Consider the following 21,761-nt stretch of genomic DNA (forward strand, 5'->3'; position numbering starts at 1 on the left):
GAGTGACGTCGTAGCAAGGTAGCGAATATTTGAAACTATATTTTTTGTTGTATATTCCATTTACTCCAATTGTAATTTCTTGACTGTTGCCCCGATTTTTGATTAGTTAAAAAAAAAAAACGAGTCAAAAGATTTTCTGTTGAAGTCATTAATTGCTTTCACTCTAGTTTAACTTGTACTGAACCCAGAAAGTTGCTTTAAAAAGTATAGGTGTCTGTGTCTTCTCAAGAGTAATTATGATTGAATATGGTTCTTCAAACCCCCCAACTACACCTGCAGAGGGCAGTAAAGGTACATTATAACCGTTCAAACTTTTCAAATCCCAGTTTGTGAAGCCACTGCCCTCTTTCACCTCCCATATAATTTGAAATCTCTGAGCTGTTTTGACAGCGCTGCGCTCTCTTTGTCTCGGTTACTCCTCACACACTTAATCAAATATCCACATCTCGAGAGAATTGCCCAGCAGATTAAAAGACTCTACTTATGTTTATCTGAAACAAAAGTCGCAAATATCTTCATTAACTTGGCCGAGCAATAATAAGAGATGTGCATTGAGGGCCAAAAAAAATAAAACTGAATCTAAATCCCCCAGTCATGCTCTTCTGGAGAACTTGTGAACCATAAGCACCTCGTCCAATGAAAACGTCTCCGTGAGAGGTCCTTTAATTAGGAACAGCTTTGCCAGTCAATTAAATGTTTTTTTGGAGGATTGGATTTCGATTTGCCGCCTCAATTCTGAGGCCAGTTTGTCCTTGTGCAAACACTGATGATCCTGTTCGATGTCAAGCTCAGTTTTACTAATCAAACATAACATCTGATCCCACACAGTTAAACATTTAAGCTCATGTTAGACTTTTACACCCTTATACTGACTAACTTTGTCTTCAGAATGACTGGTCTGTCATGTCATTTAATAGTTGTGACCTGCGTTTTGTAAGTGCATATGCTTGTTTGAATTATTCACCCTCATGTCGTTCCAATCCCGTTATGTTTGGTATCGTTAACCTGACGTGCCACTTTTAAACCAGTATTGTACTACTTTAAAACACCCATTCATTTATATTTATAGCTACCGGTTGGATTCATTTATGTAGCTAATTTTTCCTTTGAAATGTATATTATAAGCTTAAGTATTGGTCATTGTTATAGCTCTTCATCATTTCCTGTGGTTGCTAATGTGATAATGAAAGCCAGTTCAGCTGTGCCTAGAAATTCAGGACGTTTCCTTTTGTAACCGTATACAAGGAGACACTTTGAGACTGATTCACTGCAGGTCTGCGTTTAATCATTAGTGCAGGAACTCTTCTCTACAGTTTGCATTGCTTGCAGGACCAGGAAGTGGCTCTTAATCAATGAACAGGTTTCTGGACACAGTAACGTTCTTCTAAAATCCGTTGAGAACATAATAAACAACTAGCCTAACTGCATTATATGCACTTGATTTTGGGTCATATATTGTAATAAGTTCATAATTTGTTAGTGCAAAGATATGTTTTTCATTGACATTTTAGGTTGAAATATGACCTGTTATTTCTGTCTGAACTCATGCTGAATATAACCCAAACAAACAAAGGCTGTAATATGATGAATATGTGTCTCTTTCATGTTTTTTTGTTGTTCATGTTTTCCTGTTTTCTTCATTTGTTGGGGTGTAAGCAGTGATAACATAAGTATGAGGACCACTGATTTGCTGGTGTCAATCTCATTCGAATTTTATGTAATATGTTTATCGCATAAATCACTTTTTTTTTCTACGCAGCTGGATAATTTAATTTAGTTCTGTCCATTATTTTCAAATTCATTTTTTTATCAGATTTCCATTACAGTAATAGTTTTTGTCTTTCAATTAATGCAAAATTATTTATGCATTATTTGATCCGCATATTTTAAATGCACTACTACTAATTTATTATTTTTATACAATATTTTTTGCAGTTACATATGAAATTTGGGTGTGAATTTTTTTCAATAAAATGTCATAAAAATGGTCACAATGCTAATATATATATATAATTAGCTTTATTTACTGTTATGCCAAATAGGTTTTCATATTTCTTTAGTTTTTTCCCCTTTTTTCTAAATATGGGAAGTTTCATCTTGTGCTATAAAGAGAAGAACAGCATGTACAACTTTTTTTTAATTCTGTTTCCATTCCAAATCATAAGATGTTCCATGCTCACTGTACTATTACTTGGCTTGTTTCTTGGAAAGTATCTGTAATTCTTCTGTTTAACCCTCTGATGCTCATCCTCATGTTGAAGGTGAGGCTAGTGCGCTCCAGCCCTCCCAGTCCACAGTTCAAGGCTTCGTTTGACGCCTCATACCAAGTGTACAAACTCTACCAGATGGCCATTCACAAGGACCCGCCTGACAAACCTACCGAGAGCCAGGTCAGGGGATCCAGAGCTGAGGGGCTTTCTCTTTCTAGCCAGTGAGCACATTTGACATGGCCATGCTCATAACTTTGATCTCTAAACCAAATAATATTTTGAGGATTGTGACATCAGCTTACATTTGTGTATATAAGACATTCAACAAGAAAGGGGAACGCATCTGTGATGCATGGGGTGGCATGAGGTAGAAAGCATGTTCACCTGGAAGCAAAAAGTGCACTGACTTTAATGAGCAGTGTTTTAAAACAGCAGTGAGGAGGAGGATCCGAAAGCAAGCAGACAGGAAATTAGGGGAAGGCTAAATAAATTGATGTAAACCATGGAAACTCTGTGAAACCGTATGAATGTAATCCTGAAAAGAGGGCGAAAGAGAAATGCCAAAGGAAATGAGGAAAACGCTTCTATCCGCACTGTGTGGGCAGTGTTTCTACAGGTGCTTGTGTAAAACGAGGAGTTTGTTGCTGTTAGGATGTTTGGGTTCTTACGCAGTTATTTTACCTCTTCTTAAAGGAGTAGTTCACTTTTACAAAAAAAACTTTTGCTGATAATTTACTCACCCCCATGTCATCCAAGATGTCCACGTCTTTCTTTCTTCAGTCGAAAAGAAATTAAGGTTTTTGATGAAAACATTCCAGGATTTTTCTCCATATAATGGACTTCAATGGGAACCAAACGGTTCAAGGTCCAAATGAGAGTTTTAGTGCAGCTTCATAGGGCTTTAAACGACACCAGACGATGAATAAGGGTCTTGTTTAGGACCCTTCGAGTCATGACTCGAAAAAAGATTCGTTCATTTTGATGAACGAGTTTGAACAGGAGAGTTGCGAACGCGCATCACAGAACAGAGCAAGGCGAGCATTTGTGCTTATAAAACTTAAATATTTTTATTTATTTTTTAAATGACCGATCGTTTCACTTGATAAGACCCTTATTCATCGTCTGGTGTCGTTTAAAGCCCTTTGAAGTTGCACTAAAACTCTCATTTCGACCTTGAACCGTTTGGACCCCATTGAAGTCCATTATATGGAGAAAATCCTGGAATGTTTTCTTTTTACATTAATTTCTTTTCAACTGAAGAAAGAAAGATATGGACATCTTGGATGACATGGGGGTGAGTAAATTATCAGCAAAACATTTTTTAAAAGTGAACTACGCAACTAGGAAAGTGCAATTTCAGCCAAACATCTTCTTGTAGGCAATGAACCTTCATTGAATGTCCTTTTCCTCAAGATGTGCGTGTGTAATTCTCATACAGCCTCAGTTTTCACCCCCACAAAAAAGTATTTAAAATTCTTGCTCTTATGTTTTCCACTGTTTATGTAAAGAGAAGGAAGATGGGAAGAGCAGGAAAAATGGGAATGAGATCTTAAACCTTCGTCCCTCACATGAGCACCATAGCTTAATGCGTCAAAACACATCTTTCCACAATTATCTTTTTGCAGTTTGAGTAATTTTTTGACTAATGTGAAAAATTACAATTCATTAACATAATTTCTGTCATCATCAGTGTTTCCTGTAGTAGCACCGAAGCTGAATCAACAACACAACGGCTTAACAGTTTCATATCTCATGACTGGGCACTGTGGAATGCATAATGAATTATGAATAAGATCTCTGCACATTGCTAGTTGCATGCTGTAACAAACACATGCTGTGATGTCTGTAATGAGTAAGTCAAACTGATTGGGAATCAGTTGGAGACATGTTTTTGCCATTCAAATACAAGCAGGATCTCAATTCGGATTGTGACTGGAACACACATTTATAAAGTGGCCATACTGTAGCTTATTTGAACAGTCAGTTATTTGACTATATTAGAGAACATATAGGAATTTTAGGTTTGAGTTGGATTGATTTGGTGTTATACAGTACTTCAATCTTTGATTTTTCTTAACATATGTGCTTTTTGCTCTAGCTTATTGACGTGTGTTTTTACATTGAAGGATGTCATGTTATTGCTAATATGTTTTGTGGGGCTCAACACTTTGGAAGAGGTAGAACAAGCTTTTTATGTTTACTTTTCCCCCAGCACCATCAACATGAGGTGTTAACCTGTAAGTCTTCAGGTTCATTGATAGTCTACTCTAGGGAATATGATTTTAGATCTTGAGCAGAGCTTCACGGCCTCGGTGCACAAGCCTCACCTTCAGCCCCTTCCCTTTCCCTTCATTTACCCCTTAAACTCTGACTTTTAATCCATAATGCACATTCCCTTTCCTGTCTTACTCCACACTGAATCTGCTTAAATTTTTTTATTTCAATTGTAGGAATGTAGAACATGGCTTACTGGCTTTTAAACCATAATTATTTTGTACACGATGGCTGATAATATGCCAGTAGGATGATCTACATAATATATTTGCATGTGGTGTGTATCTGTACATGCTTCAATGTGTTTCGGATAATTAGGGATGCACCGATATGAAAATTTTGGCCGATACCGATAACCGATAATTCTTTGTATTTGAAAGCCGATAACCGATATATCGGCCCATAAACTTAAATCCAAATTAATATCTGATTTTGAGAGCCTGATTACAAAAACAAAAGTCTCACAATTAAATCCATGTCCATGTTATAGTGTTGTATAGCCGATATGACAAGATTTGCGCTGCACATGTTGTAACAAACTGTATTTTCATTTTTTGAAGAGATTTCAATCATATTTCAAGAAATTCAAAAACATAAACAGTGCTCAACAAGTGTCTCAGCTGAAGCTTTAATTTATCAGCTTTAATATATCGGCCACATTTTCTTACCAGGCAGATAACGATAACATTAAAAATGAACATATATCAGCCGATACCGATATGCTGGCCGATATATCGTGCATCCCTACACATAATATACACTGTTTAACAGATCCCAAACTGTTCTCCTCTCAAAAAATCTGGATCAAGAGAGAATTAAACTGACTAAACTATCATAATTATGCCTAAAATACTTCTAAAATCAGCCTAATCAGAACGATAATTAACCAATATCGGTATGGTGACAGGACATATTGTTCATCACTACAAAAAATCACTGGTTTGAAGTAATTCTTAAATGCTTACAAAAAAAAAATAAAGCATTTTAATTGAAAAAGTGAAGAGTAAGACAGGTTGGGAGTGCAGTTCATTTTTTTTTTTTTACTTTTACAGTATATTTTTGGGTTCATATTAATTTACTGTCTTTATTTAAGAAGATGCAAAATCGATTCTAATAATCTTCATGCAAATCATTGTGATCCGCACAAATCACATTGAATTTGATAAGTTTATTTCCATTCTGAACCACTTTCGTGCAAAAAGTGATGATGTGAACAGTCAGAATTCATGCGATTTTATATTTTTAATGATTCAGTTGCTTATTTAATTTTCCGTTGGATCATAAAACAGTCAGTCAGTTGAACTGTGTGAAGTTTTAGTCTGAAATGTGCAAAAATACAGGCGGAGACCAAGATTTTCCATCTTAAAAATAAAGCTTCCAAAAGGGTGTTTTTGTAGGTAAGTCATTGAAGATAACCTTCTGTTCCAAAATAACCTATAAGCGAACAGTTCTTAAAAGAGCATGTGGAATAAATGCCAATAAAGAACCTTTTTTTTAAATAATTAAATTATTTTATTTGTTTAAATTGTGAAATTTGTGTATGTCAGGATGAATATGAATAAGAATGGGCAGTTCAGAACCAGTGCCTGATATAGGTCACATTTCAAAGGTCTCATGAACAGGAAGTTGTAATGGGTACTTTGGCTTGCAATGTGAATATGAACCCAAAAAAACACTGCATATGTGATGTATGTTGTTTAAATCATTTCATTGATATTTGTATTAACCATTCCCCTTATCAACACATTTTTATTACCCTCCTCTCTTTCCATCTCCCCATCCTCCATTTTTTTTATGTCCCATTTCCCATTACCCTTCCGTCTCTTTTATTCGCCTGTCTTCTCCTCCCTCTAATCATCCCTCCATCACTCTGAAGGTGAGGCTAGTGCCGGTCAGCTTTGAGGACCCGGACTTCCTGGCGTCGTACAAGCAGTCAGTGGCGTTGTACGCCCGCTACCAGATGACCGTTCATGGCGATACTCCGTCCGAGTGCGGGGAGAGCGAGGTACAGACTTCAACATGGCCCGTTCACAACTGCATGAAACACACCGACTAACCTGAAGCTCTGCTCACTAACTCACAAATATATGCACACTTCTCTCAAATGCATTAGCCTTTTGCTAGACCTACACATGTGCCTGCAAACGTGCTGACTGAACTTCCCCTTGTGAAGAAAAGTATTCTACAAGTCCATTTACATATTTACTGACATGTGGTTTGAGACTTTATTGATCAATATTATATGTTGGATTCATATTTCAGTCCAATCTTTTCAGCGGATAGCAGCGTTCACACTTATTCAACCGCACTAACTGAGCAATTGCACCAGAATTGGCTTAAAGGGTACATATCATGCTTTGAAATCATTCATTTTTACTTATAAATCATACATTTGTGGTCTATATAAAACATAACTGCAATGCTTGGGTCTGAATTCCTCATTATCATAGCTCCACAAGCCCCTTTTCTGATGTGCGTCTGTGAGCGACCCGTTTCAAAGCGGCCCCTTTAAATAAAAAGGAGATGCGTCACACCCCGCCCGCTCTCCAGGTCGATGAGTTCACGGTCGGTTCAACTCCCCGCGTTCGGCCATTATTGTAGTTTGATTAGAGATATACGATTACTAGCTTCAAAGAACATTTTTATTCACACGTTAACAAAATGTCAACAACGGAAGACTTGTCCATCAACCCTTAACGTTACATATTCGAGCCGGAGCGAGCGATTTGAAAAAGACGACGACGAATCTGCAGAACAACGTCTTCATATGGATGCAGTGGTATGTAAGTTAACTATGTTGTGATATTAGTGAAAGTCGACTATTTCTCTTGTTAAATCAAGCACACTGACAAGATAAATGGTCTAATCTTACCACTAAAAATCTGTATTGATAATATGATACGTTTAGAAAGCATCAGAAAACACAGCAGCTAAATGATAGAAGGAATTTACCCCTCATTCAGACGAAGTCAATCGGCAAACCCTTCTTTATCCTGGCGGAGGTTGTTGAAGTGGGGATCCTTGAAGTGCTTCAGGTCACTACATCCAACAACTGAACATTTTGACTAGCCCTCTCGTAACTTCTGCATCATTGAGCTCGGACTACAAAATCGGAGCGAGAATTAATAATGGCGGATTGCTCGAAGTGTTGGGCCGGTAGTCAATGTCCTTATTTGTCAGTTCCGCTGCAAATACTGTGAAAAATTTGACCAAAACAGAATATAAAGATATAAACGAAGCACCTGAAGAGAATAATTTCATCTTTTCTGTACTTATAAACCCTCAAAATATACAACAAAATGCATTTAAGGGATTTAAATTCCCTTTAAATCAAACCAAACCTGCCAAGACAAGAGTCTTGTTTGTAATGTGTCTATCTATATTCATTTGTGTCTGATGTCGTCAGAGAATAATATATTGTATGTTGAAAAGATTGAAGTATAGTAGGCAGTGGCGTCCATTTCGAAAACTTGAGCGTTGTCTAGATTGGCCAATAATTCACCTGTGTTTTGGTAGAGAGTGAATTAGGACTGAGTGAATCTGGTGAAATTGAAGTGGTTAAAGTTCTTCTATTGTGTGTTTTCAGTCTTAGACTGGGCCGGGCCGCATACACACACCCTGCTTTGTGAAACACAGCCATAACTTAATTACATGTCATAAAAGAAGTACATTCGCAGTCTGGGAGTTGGACTGTCGGGAGGACAAAGGGAGGCCAAGATAAATTAAATTTTATATAAAGCTTTGATGATTTGGTGGTTCAGCTACACCGAACAATGTCATGAATATAGTGAAAGTGTGGTTATCTTAAATGTAATTTAAGAGTTTGGAGGGTTTTTGAGTATAAAGGAAAAGGGGTTGTTGTGTTAAAGGAGTAGTTCACTTTTAAAACTTTTGCTGATAATTTACTCACCCCCATGTCATCCAAGATATCCATGTCTTTCTTTCTTCGGTCGAAAAGAAATTAAGATTTTTGATGAAAACTTTCCAGGATTTTCTCCATATAATGGACTATACTGGTAACCAAACGGTTCAAGGTCCAAAAGACAGTTCTCTTTTGGCAGAGAAACATCTGGAGATCCCAGTTCCTCAATGTTTATCCTGTAGCTTGATAACATTGATAATCCAAAAGAAACTCATCTTCTTGAAACCTCAAGGTTTGTCACTGCCACAAACTTGCAATTGCATTGTGTTGATTGTGCATTTGTAGAAGCTCTTTCTGGCCTTAATCACGAGTTGGTACACAGATGCTGTGGGTGAACTGGATGTAGACCTGTAACCTGAGAGAAGCCTTTGCCACCCTTAGGCCTGGAAACTGGCCCGGCTCTGCCAACAGCAAATGAATAAAGTCGTCAGAGCCGTCAGTCTCCCAGATTCTTTCCTAGTGCCATAACAGAGCTCTATTTATAGTGCGGAAGGTGTGCGTATGTTTGCATAGCACAGCCTTGTGAGCATTATACTCAGATTTGAGACATTGGTCTATGTGTTTAAATTGAGGTGGGGATTTCCTGAAGTCACTTGTGTCTCGGCCTATTCCCCCATCCGTCTTCCTTCATACTTTACCTCCACGTACCCTTTGGTGGTGGATCTGGCCCTGAAAAAAATGTGCTGCAAAGCTACTTCAGCAAGATTAATTTCCCTTTTTTGTGTGAAATTACATTGTTTTTGTGATTTGATTTATATGAATTGTTAACTTACACTATACCCTTGAACTTACACTATACCCGTGTTTAGGTCTCTTCTGTTCACCAAGGCTGCAGATCAAAAATGCATTAAAAACTGTAATATTATTACAATTTAAAATGGAATATGTAGTCAAATGAAATTTATTCTTGTGATCAAAGCTGTATTTTTAGGATCATTACTCGAGTCTTCAGGTCACATGATCCTTCACAAATTCTAATATGATGATTTGTTCAAGAAAAATTTCTTATGTTGAAAACAGTTGTTGCTTAATATTTTTGTAGTAGCCATGATATATTTTTTTAGGATTCTATGATAAATGGAAAGTTCACAAGAACAGCATATATATGAAATATAAATCGTTTGTGACGTTATAAATCTCGTTACTGTCATTTTTGATCAGTTTAATGCATCCTTGCTGAGTAAAAGTATTTATTTCATTAATGAAACTTAATGACCCCGTACTTTTGAATGATATCTTAATAATTGAATGAATTATTACATCACAGTCAGCTTGAGATGGTGAAGTTATACATTTGGATGTTAAAGTAAGATCTCAAAATTTGTGGAGCAAGTTTGTGAGCTGATTATGCAGCAACTCATTTCCCTCAAAATTTGTGGAAATGCTGGATTTCGTCATTTTGTTGTTTGAAATCAGTGTAAACACCCCTTTATTGTGATTTGAAGACACCACACACACACACACACAGGCAGGGATTTCTGTTGTTGTAGTGAGGTGTGACTGATCTCCTACATGTGGCATGGATTTTCAGCACAACAAATCCTGTAAAAAAAACTGAATTTATTCCTAATGGCACACTGACTAATTATTTGAGTACCTCTGGGGAGGAGAGGAGGAACACAAATCGATTCATAAAGTATGTGTTTATTTTTACTAATACCATCATCCTGTAGGATCTCAGACATTCTACATTAATGTATGCGTTTAAAGTTAAATGATGCATGCTATTTCCCAAAATTAGCAGTTTCTTAAAACTCCCCATCACTTGAATAATTTCAATGTACACGTATGTTACCTAGTTATATCAGCTCTCTGACAGACGTAGGATGATATAAACAGCAGATTCCATGGTCCATTAAGGACCAGTCCCTAACGTTCACTATGTTCTGCTTAATTTCAAATCCCCTCAGAGCCATTTCACTTCCTACTTTTGGTCAGAGTTTGGTCAGACGGCAATTTTGGAACATCTCAGAACTACATATTTGAAGAAGGGCTACAGAGAGAATAAAGCCGTGGTGAAAGAAGCATGAACTTTTGTCATGTAAGATATGGGTAGTTGACAAATAAGAGGTTTCCCTTTCAACATCAAGACATTCGAGGAGGGAAAAAAAGTAGAACAGAACTAGACTTTTTCCCACCAGGAATTGATTTAATTGTGAAAAGTGTCTAATTTCCATTACCAGTAACGTTACCGACTCGAATCGACTCGCTTTTCGCTCCGTTTTCCATTGTGGACAGTACCACAAATAGTAGCCGGTCGTCATAGCGACGCCTTTCGTTCCTCGTTTGCCCCATCAAGCTCTCGCTGGATCCTCTCTTCGGCAACCAAACAAAGGAAAGTCTGCACCTCCTCGTTTGAACATGCCGTATTCTTTCGTGTTGCCATAATAATAGTAGTAAGTTTAGTAACTATCTCTGGCCAAACTATTTAAAAATGGCGGCGGGGTTATTCTGGATTCTAGGGCTAGGTAATAAATATCGATTTCTCGATATTAATCGATTCTCATTTTTACAAACCGATATCGATTCTTAGAATCTTAGACTCAAGAATCGATTAGTCATCCTGTTTCATTTGAATGAATGGATCATTGTATTGCGGCTGCGCACATCCAAAAAATCGCGTTAATCTTTGTCCTTTGTTACTATTGATATGAAACAAAGTCTCAAATTTCAAATTAATTCCATTTTCTTTAGAAATTCAAAAACATAAATAACGTTTTGGCGCTGTGGCGTGAGATCGCTCTGGCGCAGCTCAAGAAAAACAGCAGCATCGTAACTGCGGCACTCTATATACACCATATTACGCATTATAATCTTAATGTTCTTCAATATTTAATGCATATTTGAATAAATCTGGCAAGTTTTTATGACAGCCACCATTTAAATGTTTATATTTCATATAATCTTATTATTATAAAAATAAACAAGTGTAATTTAAGTGTTTGTATAGCTACAAAACAGTTAATTATTACCTTCATATTAGGCTAATGAAGCCTAGTAGGCTACAACTAGACTCTACAGCATTAGTTAAGAGATTTGATTTCCTTGAGAAAATTTGCCATTTATTGTAACTGATATCCAAAATGATCAATATTGAATCGAATCGGAATCGAAATCGAATCGAATTGCAAGCATGTGAATCGAAATCGAATCGAATTGTGAAATTTGCCCTACTGGATACTCCATCTGGCGCATTCAATGATAGTGATGATTCTCTCTGACCAATCAGCAGTCGGCATTGTTTTCAAGTCACATTTTAGTATCGCCTTAGCTCGTTCAGAACCTCGCCGGAGGTGAGGTACCCGAAAGCAGGTACAGGTACAACTTTTACACAGTGGAAAACCAAACAAAGGCGAGTCGAATCGGTAATGTGTAGTAGAAAAGCTCCATAATATGGTTGGTGGTTGTAGGGGAGAGGTTGAGAAGTAAGAGAGCTTGGTGATGGAGCAGATTGATTCCATTCCTTTTGTGGTTGTAAATATATTTATGTAAATCTTTGCATCCTCATCCTATCCAGTCTATGTTAATAACCAATCAGGGTGTTCACTGCCAGGCTCCAGGAGATCAGCAAGGAGACTAATGGAAATATGCCCGCATTGCCCTTTCTCATTGAGCTGTTACCCACGAACCCCCACTGTTGAGCTCCTGGCAGCACAGGAGAGAGTCTTTGCCAGGTTTTACCCCTGAGTGACTCACCACACCCCACTCCCAAATCCCATCTTTCTCACTTTCCCAACAATACGTTTCTCTTACACAACTGCCGCAAATTGAGCATTATTCAAAAGAGACATTTGTTGGTTAAAGTCGTGTATAACACAGCAGCAGTTCTCTGAAAATTGTGTGTTCGGGACAAAAATCATAAATTGTTTGGCTGTATTTTTAGATTCGTTGTTGATTTCAAATCCACATTCGCTGTTAGTTCTCTAAACATTGCAGATGCAAAAATCACCATATGGAGTTTGTAACTGCTGACTAATTCTCTCCAAAACTCTCGCTGTCCAATAAGCAAAGCTGCTCACTGTTGTTTTGTAGCATTTTAAACCACAGGAGCCTGGTTTTGCCAGATTACAACCAGACTGGCTGTGTGTGTGTGTGTGTGTGTTTGTCTATATTAGGAGGGGATGAAATGTTCAGTGTTAGTTTGCTATTGATGTTTTTAGTTCGTATAAGCTGCCTCTCTCTTTCTCTCTCATTGGTTTATAATGTTTCACCATTACAGCAGGGTATATTAGTATCACAGGCCTGTGGATACACAGTGACTAAAACAGCAAAAGCACACATGCTATTGAGAAAAGTACCGATGATCGTGGACCGCTTAGTGGTTTCATGTATTTCATGTACAGTATATCTTTTATCTGATCAGTTTAGTCTCTCACTTTCTATTTGTTAGTTGCTTTTAGCTGAACTTCAGCTGACAAGATAAGTATTTAAGGTATCAGGATTTTCATTACATTTACAGGGGCCAGCAACAACACAATTGACTGTCATTAATTTAATTTTCAGTATCAATTTTAGATGGCATGAGAGACAGAGACGTGAGCAAAGTTAACTTAATGCAAATAATGCGAGATGGAAGTGCCCTGTGCGTGGTTTTCATACGTGTTTTGTGTCCTAACACGTATTGTGTGTCTGTATGCATGTTCTATTGTTCTTAAGTTTGGTCCTTAATGGCGCTTTTCCACTGAGGGGGAGACATGGGCTCTGTTTCCTAAAATCAATAATTAGTTCTTTCGTTTTGGACACATTACATCGCAAGTTGTTATAGTTTTAGTCTTTTGATAATATTATACTTTTTTTAGCGTTAAATGTTGGATTGTGATTGTCAATTCCGCAGTATTGTCATTTCTTTTTGTGTTTGTGTTGTTTTTTATGTTTTTAGAAAATATGTTGTGACAACAGCGCGTGATGAATGACCACATGAATTTCCCCTTGTGGGATAATAAAGTTTACCTTGACCTTGACCTTTATTTATGTTTAAAAAGGAACACTTACACCACTTATTAAAATCCTTCAATATTGGTTCAATCACATTTTCATTTAAAAGAGACACAATGACAGAATCCTCTGCAAATTTTAAAATCTGTCTATCATCATAGTGTGAACGGCATTTATTTGTGTATAATACAAAAAGAAGAGGAGAGAGGACACATCCTTGGGGGGAGCCAGTAGAAAATAAAAGTTTACCAGATAAGACACCATTAAAGGGATACTCCACTTTCTTTGGAAATAGGCTCATTTTACCACTTCCCCAGAGTTAAACAGTTGGGTTTTACCTTTTTCGAATGTATTCAGCCGATTTTTTGATATTTAGAAGAATATCAGTAACCAGACAGTTTCTGGTCTCATTGACTTCCATAGTATATTTTTTTCCTACTATGGAAGTCAATGAGACTAGAAACTGTCTGGTTACTAATATTCTTCTAAATATCAGAAAATCGGCTGAATGGATTCAACTTGTAACTTGATTCGAATTGTAAAATGAGACTATTTCCAAAAAAGTGGAGTATCCCTTTAACCTTAACGTTTTGAGATCTTAAAGTTAAAAAGTCAACTAACCAGGCTGTTAGACCTGGGTTAATGTTGTGTAATGTCTATCTGCTAAAATGTGGGGTTGAACCTCGGCAACCAACGAGAGGAACATTTGCCCTCCGTCCACTGACCACCATTCAATTTTTTATTTTTTTTAAATTTTTATTTATTTTTTATTTTTTGGAGTGTAGAATATTTTCTATATTGTTGTTTCTTCAAGCAAGTCAAGCAAGTAGTTTTAAAACAGGTGCTACAGCGGTGGCTCTTACTGGCTATTTAAATCTAGCGGGTTGGTTTGATGTCTCGCAAATTCTGTCTGACCAATCAGTGATCTGCAGTGTCACATCACATTTTAGTATCGGTACGGTATGCTTGGAACCTCAACAAAGGTGGTATGTAAAGCGCGCCGAAGCAAGCTGTACCGTACCGTGCCATGCAGTGGAAAAGCGCCAAAGTGTGCCGTACCAAACCGAAGCATACCGTACTATGCAGTGGAAAAGCGCCATAAGTCATGTGTGACCTAAAGAAACCCATAAGTCAGTCATTGATAAATAAACCAAGACCATGGCCACTTTAGCAAAGATAAAGTTTTTAAACAACTTTGGTCTCCTTAATAAACATCTTGCTTTTCTCCCTTCACAATGCTTGCCAGTTACTACCTCCTCACTTTTGCCAAAACAAACTAATGACCGAACAGCTACTCGTTTTGAAATTAAGTAAACAATATTAAACGTCTTGCATCACTGTGATTACAAAAGTTGCTATTGTGTGTGTTGTTAAAGAGCCAAGTTTATTTAAACCCTCTTAAATAAAGAAGAATGGAAAATCGTTGAAAGTCCAATTGAAGATTTAAAGCAAAGATTTGTTTGTTTGGGCATCGTGACCAACCCAACACATGACACATGTCATTAAACTTTTCTCACTTTGCTATGCACAGGAATAATAGGGATAATAGCTATTTAAGCCTAATCTGACATTAATGCACACCACAACATTGCCAGTGGGAAAACAAACTTGGTTTGTAAATAATAAAAAAAATGCTTGTAATGTTAGCTTAAAAGCTCAACAACCACAGGAGACATATTTGAAAAGATGATACAAAGGCCATATCAAATGTGTTCAACTATACATGAGACTGCCTGCCAACTATAACCATGTTATCTTGTGTGTTCATTTAAAGTAACACTGTCTTTTCTCATCTTTCCCCTCACAGTTTAAGAGGTTCCTCTGTGACTCTCCTTTAGAGGTAAGTCTTTTTTATATTTCAAATGTACAATAAGATTTGCCTTTCTTGCCAAAGTCTTCGCAAATTTTGAGGATTTCTCTTTGAAATTGCACAGGTCCAGTATAGCCTCAAAGCTGATGATTTAATCATTATCATCAGTAGTTCCATACAGTTCATTATCATACACTTCTGAGTGCACATATACTGTAGTTTCCATTGGCAGATATAAAAGTTGCTTAAAAATGATTTTGCACAGAATCTTTTTTATTCAAAATGTCTTCTTTTTTTCTTTTGATTTTGAGGGAAAATTAACTTCGATTTTTGCCAGGCATCATATTCATATAAAATAATTAGGGTAATACCAACTATGAGTTACAATGTTAATTTTGTGCGATGGTCTATATGAGACTGGTGTAGAGCCGCAGTGAGACAAACAACATGTGGAAATGGCTCTCTGGGTAGCAGTGTAATTGTTGGGGTTGTTTGTTTGTCAAGAAACGATGGAAAAAGTTAAATGTGTTGTTCAGACCAGCCACATTTCTGTGCTGCATGGCATGGCCACACACACACATGGGACGGGAACACAAACAAAGAGTTGACTGTGATGTGAAATTGTCCCTGACAAGATGATCATCTCTGTCGTGTCCAACTGCCATCATCAAGAGATCCTTTTGTGGTTTTTCCTTGATATTGAGGAGCAGAAGAGGCAAATGTTTTTTGATATTTGGAAGGTTAAATTGCAGTGAGGTTGAAAGACTTATTGACTTGGCTTTTCCATTCAGAAAAAAATTCATTCCTTGACAAAAAAAGTGCCGTGGCATGCCACAAATATTCTTTCATTTCATGTAAATGGTATTTTATATATATATATATATATATATATATATATATATGAAGAGTTCAGATGCAAAAGCCTCTAAATGCCATTTGAATTTTTCTTCTTGAATGATGAATTTTATCAAACTTGTATATTTAAGTTCAGTAATTTCACTTAAATAACAATTAATAGGTAATCATCATTGCCATTTAAGTGAAATCACTGAACTTAAATATACAAGCTTGATAAAAATGATCATTTTAGAAGAAAATTTCAAATGGCACTTAGAGGCTTTTGCATCTGAACTCTTCATATATATATATCAGTATATGTTAGTTTTTAACCCTTGTTTTCCCCCCACTACCACCTTTTAACCAGAGATGTATAAAGTACTAGAAACCCGGACTTAAGTAAAAGTACAAGTGCTTTATCAAAAAAGTGAATTGAGTAGAAGTTGAAGTGCTCTACACTTTAAGCAAGTACTAAAGTATTCAACATTTTTTGTACTTAAGTAATGCAAGTAGTTTATTTTAAAATTCACGACTTAAGTACTAAAAGTAAAAGTACAAGTATTGTGTCATGTAATTATTAAAGAAAGCAGTCAAAAGTTTGAGCTAGCAATCAAATAAGGCGCTTTTGGCGGCAGCCAAAAAAATGTCATTGCAGGACAACCCCTGCATTAGTTGTCAAAGTGTGTGTCAATCAATACCATTACCCTATAAAACTGGTGTGATTTAGGCAGCATGAAAGTCAACTTGCAACGAATGATTCGTAAAATGTTTATAATTATAACGAGTAACTAGCAGAACATTAAAAAAAAAACAATACTCTAGTAGAGTACAGATTTTAGTACTTAAGTACAGTACTTAAGTAGTTCTAATTCGTTACTATAGACCCCTTTTGCGCCGACGTCACAGTTACGTCACGGCGCTAGCTGGAGGCAAAACAAAGTGAAAACTGGAGGCGGCCAATACAAAACAGCACAGATTCGGCTACATAATAAGGAGCTTAAATAATTGTTACTATTATTAAATGTTATCTTGTTGTGTTGTTTGGTGCAAGAATTGATGAAAAATGAATATGCTGTATCTGGAACTTTTATTTCTAGAAAATATTCACATCATTAAAATCGCACTGTAATGTCACTCTTTACATTGTGGTGGTCTCGGCGCTGGCTCGGCAGAACTGCGGATCATACACACAAGTCTTGTACAGGACCATATAGGCATCTAAAGATTTATATGCCCTCAGTTTCTCTTTACGATCGGTTTCTCTATAAGGTAGGTGTAGAAATCAGGCCACTCAACCGAGGTAACGTACGTTAATCCTGTCAGATCATCCATGCATTGAGTGAGCGTGTAGGCGGCTACGGGTCGGCCAATCTGGTTCTGTCCGTTAAAAATAACTTTTGGAAATAATAATCGTGGTCCTGGACACTGTGTGACCTTACACATTAAGATAATATCGGATTTTCTCCAGTCATTGTTAAAAAACAAGCTAACAATCCTTGCTAACTAGCGTTAGTGAAGCGGCCAGATGGATCCTTCTGCCTCCACCGAAGCTCCGCCCACAAAAAACGTCACCATGTTTACCAACTGTAAAAGGGTCTACATCTCTGCTTTTAACCCTCCCTAACGTCACTCGTTATCTTATTACACCAGATTTATTATGGATTTTAACTTCTAGTCCTATTTTCTAAAAAAACAAACACGATGGTAGTGATCAACTAAAATATTATTAACTGTGGTATTTATATAGTGTGGTTTTACCATGTCCAACAAAACAAGGTATTAGCATGGAGGGAAACATGTGCACTCTGCTTCCCCCTTTGTGCTAATGAAGGCTGTTACCATTTACAGGAAACATGCTTTTATCACCTCGTCAAGGCTGTTAGCCAGACGCTCCAACGTCAGTGCGTTTGATCCCGTATATACTCACTCATACTTTTTCTAGTTTACATTCTTTTTCAAACTTCCATTTTTTTATTTAGTTAGCAAAATATACAGTGTCTTTCAGAAGTTTTAGGCAACAGCTGAATTTTCAGCATCATTACTCCAGTCTTCAGTGTCACATGATCTTTCAGAAATGATTCTAATGCTTATTTGCGGCTCAAGTCTCTTACGGTCTTGAATGGTGTTGTGATTTTCACTTGTTTAGCTTGAGAAATGTCTCTGTAATTAGAGAGCATCTTGAAACCGATTAAGATGGGTTCAATTATTGCATTTTATTGCTTTAGTACTAAATGAAGGACTCTTTTTTTCATCTGCGTGCAGAAATCTTAAAGGGGCAATTGGCATCAGGTGCAGAACCGTGTGCGCTTGTGGCATATCCGCTCACTTAAAGATCCATGAACAATAACACTATTTGAACTTTGCCTGCAAAGTCAAACGTAAACAAACATAATTGAAGATTTGCATGTATTAGGCACATTCACCTGGTTGTGTTTATCTAGGTGTGTGTGTGTATTTGTTCACGTGTGTGTCACATGGCAGCGTGTTTTGCGTCACTTCTCCTGATGCACGCCTGTGTTGCATTTGTACGTCTGTTTCTGTTTGGATTTTTTTAAATGTCTTTAATTGACCTGAAATGTCTGTCCTAAGGGGAAATGCTCGTTAACAGCGGTGTTGTGTAATTAGTCGTCAAGGTTTTATAGACCTCAAACCCTGCCTTTGCTTGCACCATACCCCGGTTTTTCCACATGCATATACACACATACTTGGCATACACCACTTATGCCGTAGTTTTCCTTTATTTTCTAATTCCAGTGACAAGCAATACCAATTAGTCTTTAACTGTCCATGTCTCTCTCGTCACTTGACACATCCTTATCTGAAGGATATGACACAATGATATCATTAACACTCCTGCATGTATCGCGTACAGGCATTGCATCTGCGTCGCAGAGGGAGCCGCGTGCCACGCCATGCCGTGAGTGCCGGCTCTGAGAGAAATGGGAGCCGTAATCGAGCGCTGCTGTTTCCACGTGGGGTTAAATGAGCCGTCGCTGAGCGCTGTGTCTAATGAGCGCTGTGTGTTTAGAGTGCCTGTGTGACTCGAATAACATTTGAGTCCTGCTGCGTTCCCAGTTCCTCTCTAGGGCCCAAATTTGAGGAATAATTATTTGACATTTAAAATCTCTGTAGTCAATAAATGGAAAGTAATAGAATATAATGGGGGTATTTTATAATTATAATGGGGGTATTGTACAATACTCAAGTCAGTTTTATTTTAATGTGCTGTACGTTGTGAATATCTGTCTTACTTTATTATTACAGTCTGAATCCAGGAACGTTGGGCTGAATTCAATTCACCATATAATTGACCATATTCAGTGGGTTGTACTTTTATTTAAAGGAGTAGTTCACTTTTGAAAAAACTTTTGCTGATAATTTACTCTCCCCCATGTCATACAAGATGTCCATGTCTTTCTTTCTTCAGTTGAAAAGAAATTAAGGTTTTTGATGAAAACTTTCCAGCATTTTTCTCCATATAATGGACTTCAATGGGAACCAAGCGGTTCAAGGTCCAAATGAGAGTTTCGGAACAAAACTGCAAACTGTTTAAAGGGCTTTAAACGATTTCAGACGATGAATAAGGGTCTTATCAAGCGAAATGATCACTCATTTAATAAATAAATAACAAAGTTTAAGTTTTATAAGCTCAAACGCTCGCCTTGCTCTGTTCTGCGACGCACGTTCGTGACTCTCCTGTTCGAACTTGTTTATCAAATTAACAAATCGAACGAATTGACTCGGAAAAGATTCGTTCATTTTTCATTTCTGGAATTGTTTAAAGCCCTTTGAACAGTTTGTAGTTTGTACCGAAACTCTCATTTGGACCTTGAACCGTTTGGTTCCCATTGAAGTCCATTATATGGAGGAAAAATCCTGAAATGTTTTCATCAAAAACCTTAATTTCTTTTCGACTGAAGACAGAAAGACATGGACATCTTGGATGACATGGGGGTGAGTAAAATTATCAGCAAAAGTTTTTTTTAAAAAAGTGAACTACTCCTTTAGTGTGTTTTTGGATTGTTCTGCTGAAGAAACACTACAGTAATATCTTTCAGAGAAATTTTGGAAGACACAAAACTCAGAAAATTAGAAATGATCTAGTAGCTTTATACAGCGGATGCCATTGAAATCGAAATCGACATCGAAGTGAAGTCTATCCCTCACATCCTTGCTTTCATACCTGTCATTGCACTGCTCTGAATAACATCCGTCCATCGTCCATCCATCCATCCATGAAATTAAACGTTGGATGGATGGACGATTCCTTTCCTCTCGTTGTTTTTATGCATAGAAGAGCTATTGTTTAGTTCATGAAAGAGGAACGCTAACTACTACCCCAACCACTTGACCAACAGCCTGTTGACGTCCCTTACGTCGACTGCAAACTGCACGGCTGGAGAAAGCTGGCCGAACAAAGACCGACACAGGGCAGCATATGCTTGTGATTTGGGCCCCTGCCTTTATTGTTGGCTTCATCTCTGTTTTGCTTGCCTTCACAGTGGCACAGACGGAGTCATTAGCCTGTCCGGCAAGGTGATCCTGGGGTCAAGGTGACGCCATTTCCCTCACTCAGGTCATGGCTGCAAAAACATGCCTGATACTTTCACTGTGAAATACTTCTGTGGAGGCTGAGTTTCATTAAATCAGAGCAAAAACGCAATCTAGAACACACCGTCAGATCATTATGGATGAAAGATGGGCGGCTGTCAGGTGGTGCTGAGAGCTTAACGTTCCTTTAGCGGCTCTCCGCTGCCAGAGGGCAAGTTAGCATGACATGCGTTGGATTTGAGTCCAGTCTGGTTCTGACAGAAACGAGGCGCTGCACATGTGGTGCCAAAAGCCAGGCTGAGAACGGGCTCTCAGTTTCACCGCAGGCCCTTAATCATCAGCGCTAGCCGCGCTATGAAAGTACCTTCATCTCGAGCGGCTGTGTGTACTTAATACTGACAGCTAGTTTAAACCGCCGACCAACTGGACAAGCACACTGAATGAAAATAAGTAAACTATACATATGGAATGTGGACCTCGGTGGACAAAATGAGGGGTTTACTGTAACAGGAAGTAAGGGGGGATGCTGTGAACCCTGGCAACTTTGAAAGATGCTAGATTTAAAAGGCACTGAAATAACAATAAAAAGGTTAATTTCACTAACTGATATAATGTTAATATTCCATCCTCCTAAAGAACTAAAATCTGTTTTGTGTCTGTATAATAAACGGATAACCACCATAATAATAATACATGTTAAAATAGACTCAAATAACCTTTCCACAAGCAGAGCTATACTAAAATGTTCAGTTTAATTCAAGTTTATTTGTAGATCTTTCACAACATATGGCTTTTCTGTGAAGCTGTTTTGAAACAAAGTATATTGAAGGTGTACACAGTGTCATGTACACTACAGAAATACAAAACATCATCATGATACTTAATTTAATAAACATTAATTTAACAATATATGATGTAACACAAAACCTAAATGTACATAACTGATAACAAAACCTTTACCGAGAAACCAAGAAATATAATTATTTAAATGAAATGTCAAGCAGGGAATTGTGGGAATGTCAGTTTATATAATTTATAATATGACTTTTAATTTGTACTTCCAAAATCTGGACATTTAACAGTATTATATACTATATTTATATACTATATCTATATTTATTTAGTATTATACACTCTCAGAAAAAAAGGTACAAAAGTTGTCACTGGGGCTGTACCTTTTCAAAAGGTACACTTTTGTACCCAAAGGATGCATATTGGTACC

General features: G+C 37.3%; 1 protein-coding gene across 8 annotated transcripts in view; it reads left to right on the forward strand.

The window, feature by feature from the left end:
- Positions 1 to 21,761, forward strand: part of ate1 (arginyltransferase 1) — a 93,537-nt gene that overhangs the window by 18,939 nt on the left and 52,837 nt on the right. For 4 of the 8 annotated variants that reach the window (XM_039672275.2, XM_089116766.1, XM_039672273.2 and 1 more), the window contains 2 exons: positions 2,262 to 2,390; positions 15,149 to 15,181. In XM_039672275.2, coding sequence (XP_039528209.1) covers positions 2,262 to 2,390; positions 15,149 to 15,181 — 162 coding nt within the window. Of the gene's footprint in view, positions 1 to 2,261; positions 2,391 to 6,360; positions 6,490 to 15,148; positions 15,182 to 21,761 lie in introns of all 8 variants that reach the window. The other 4 variants (XM_089116764.1, XM_089116765.1, XM_039672277.2 and 1 more) reach the window with 2 other exon arrangements.

Source organism: Pimephales promelas, chromosome 11 (genome assembly GCF_988280905.1).
Source record: "Pimephales promelas chromosome 11, fPimPro1.hap1.1, whole genome shotgun sequence".
In the NCBI taxonomy this organism is placed as follows: Eukaryota; Metazoa; Chordata; class Actinopteri; order Cypriniformes; family Leuciscidae; genus Pimephales; species Pimephales promelas.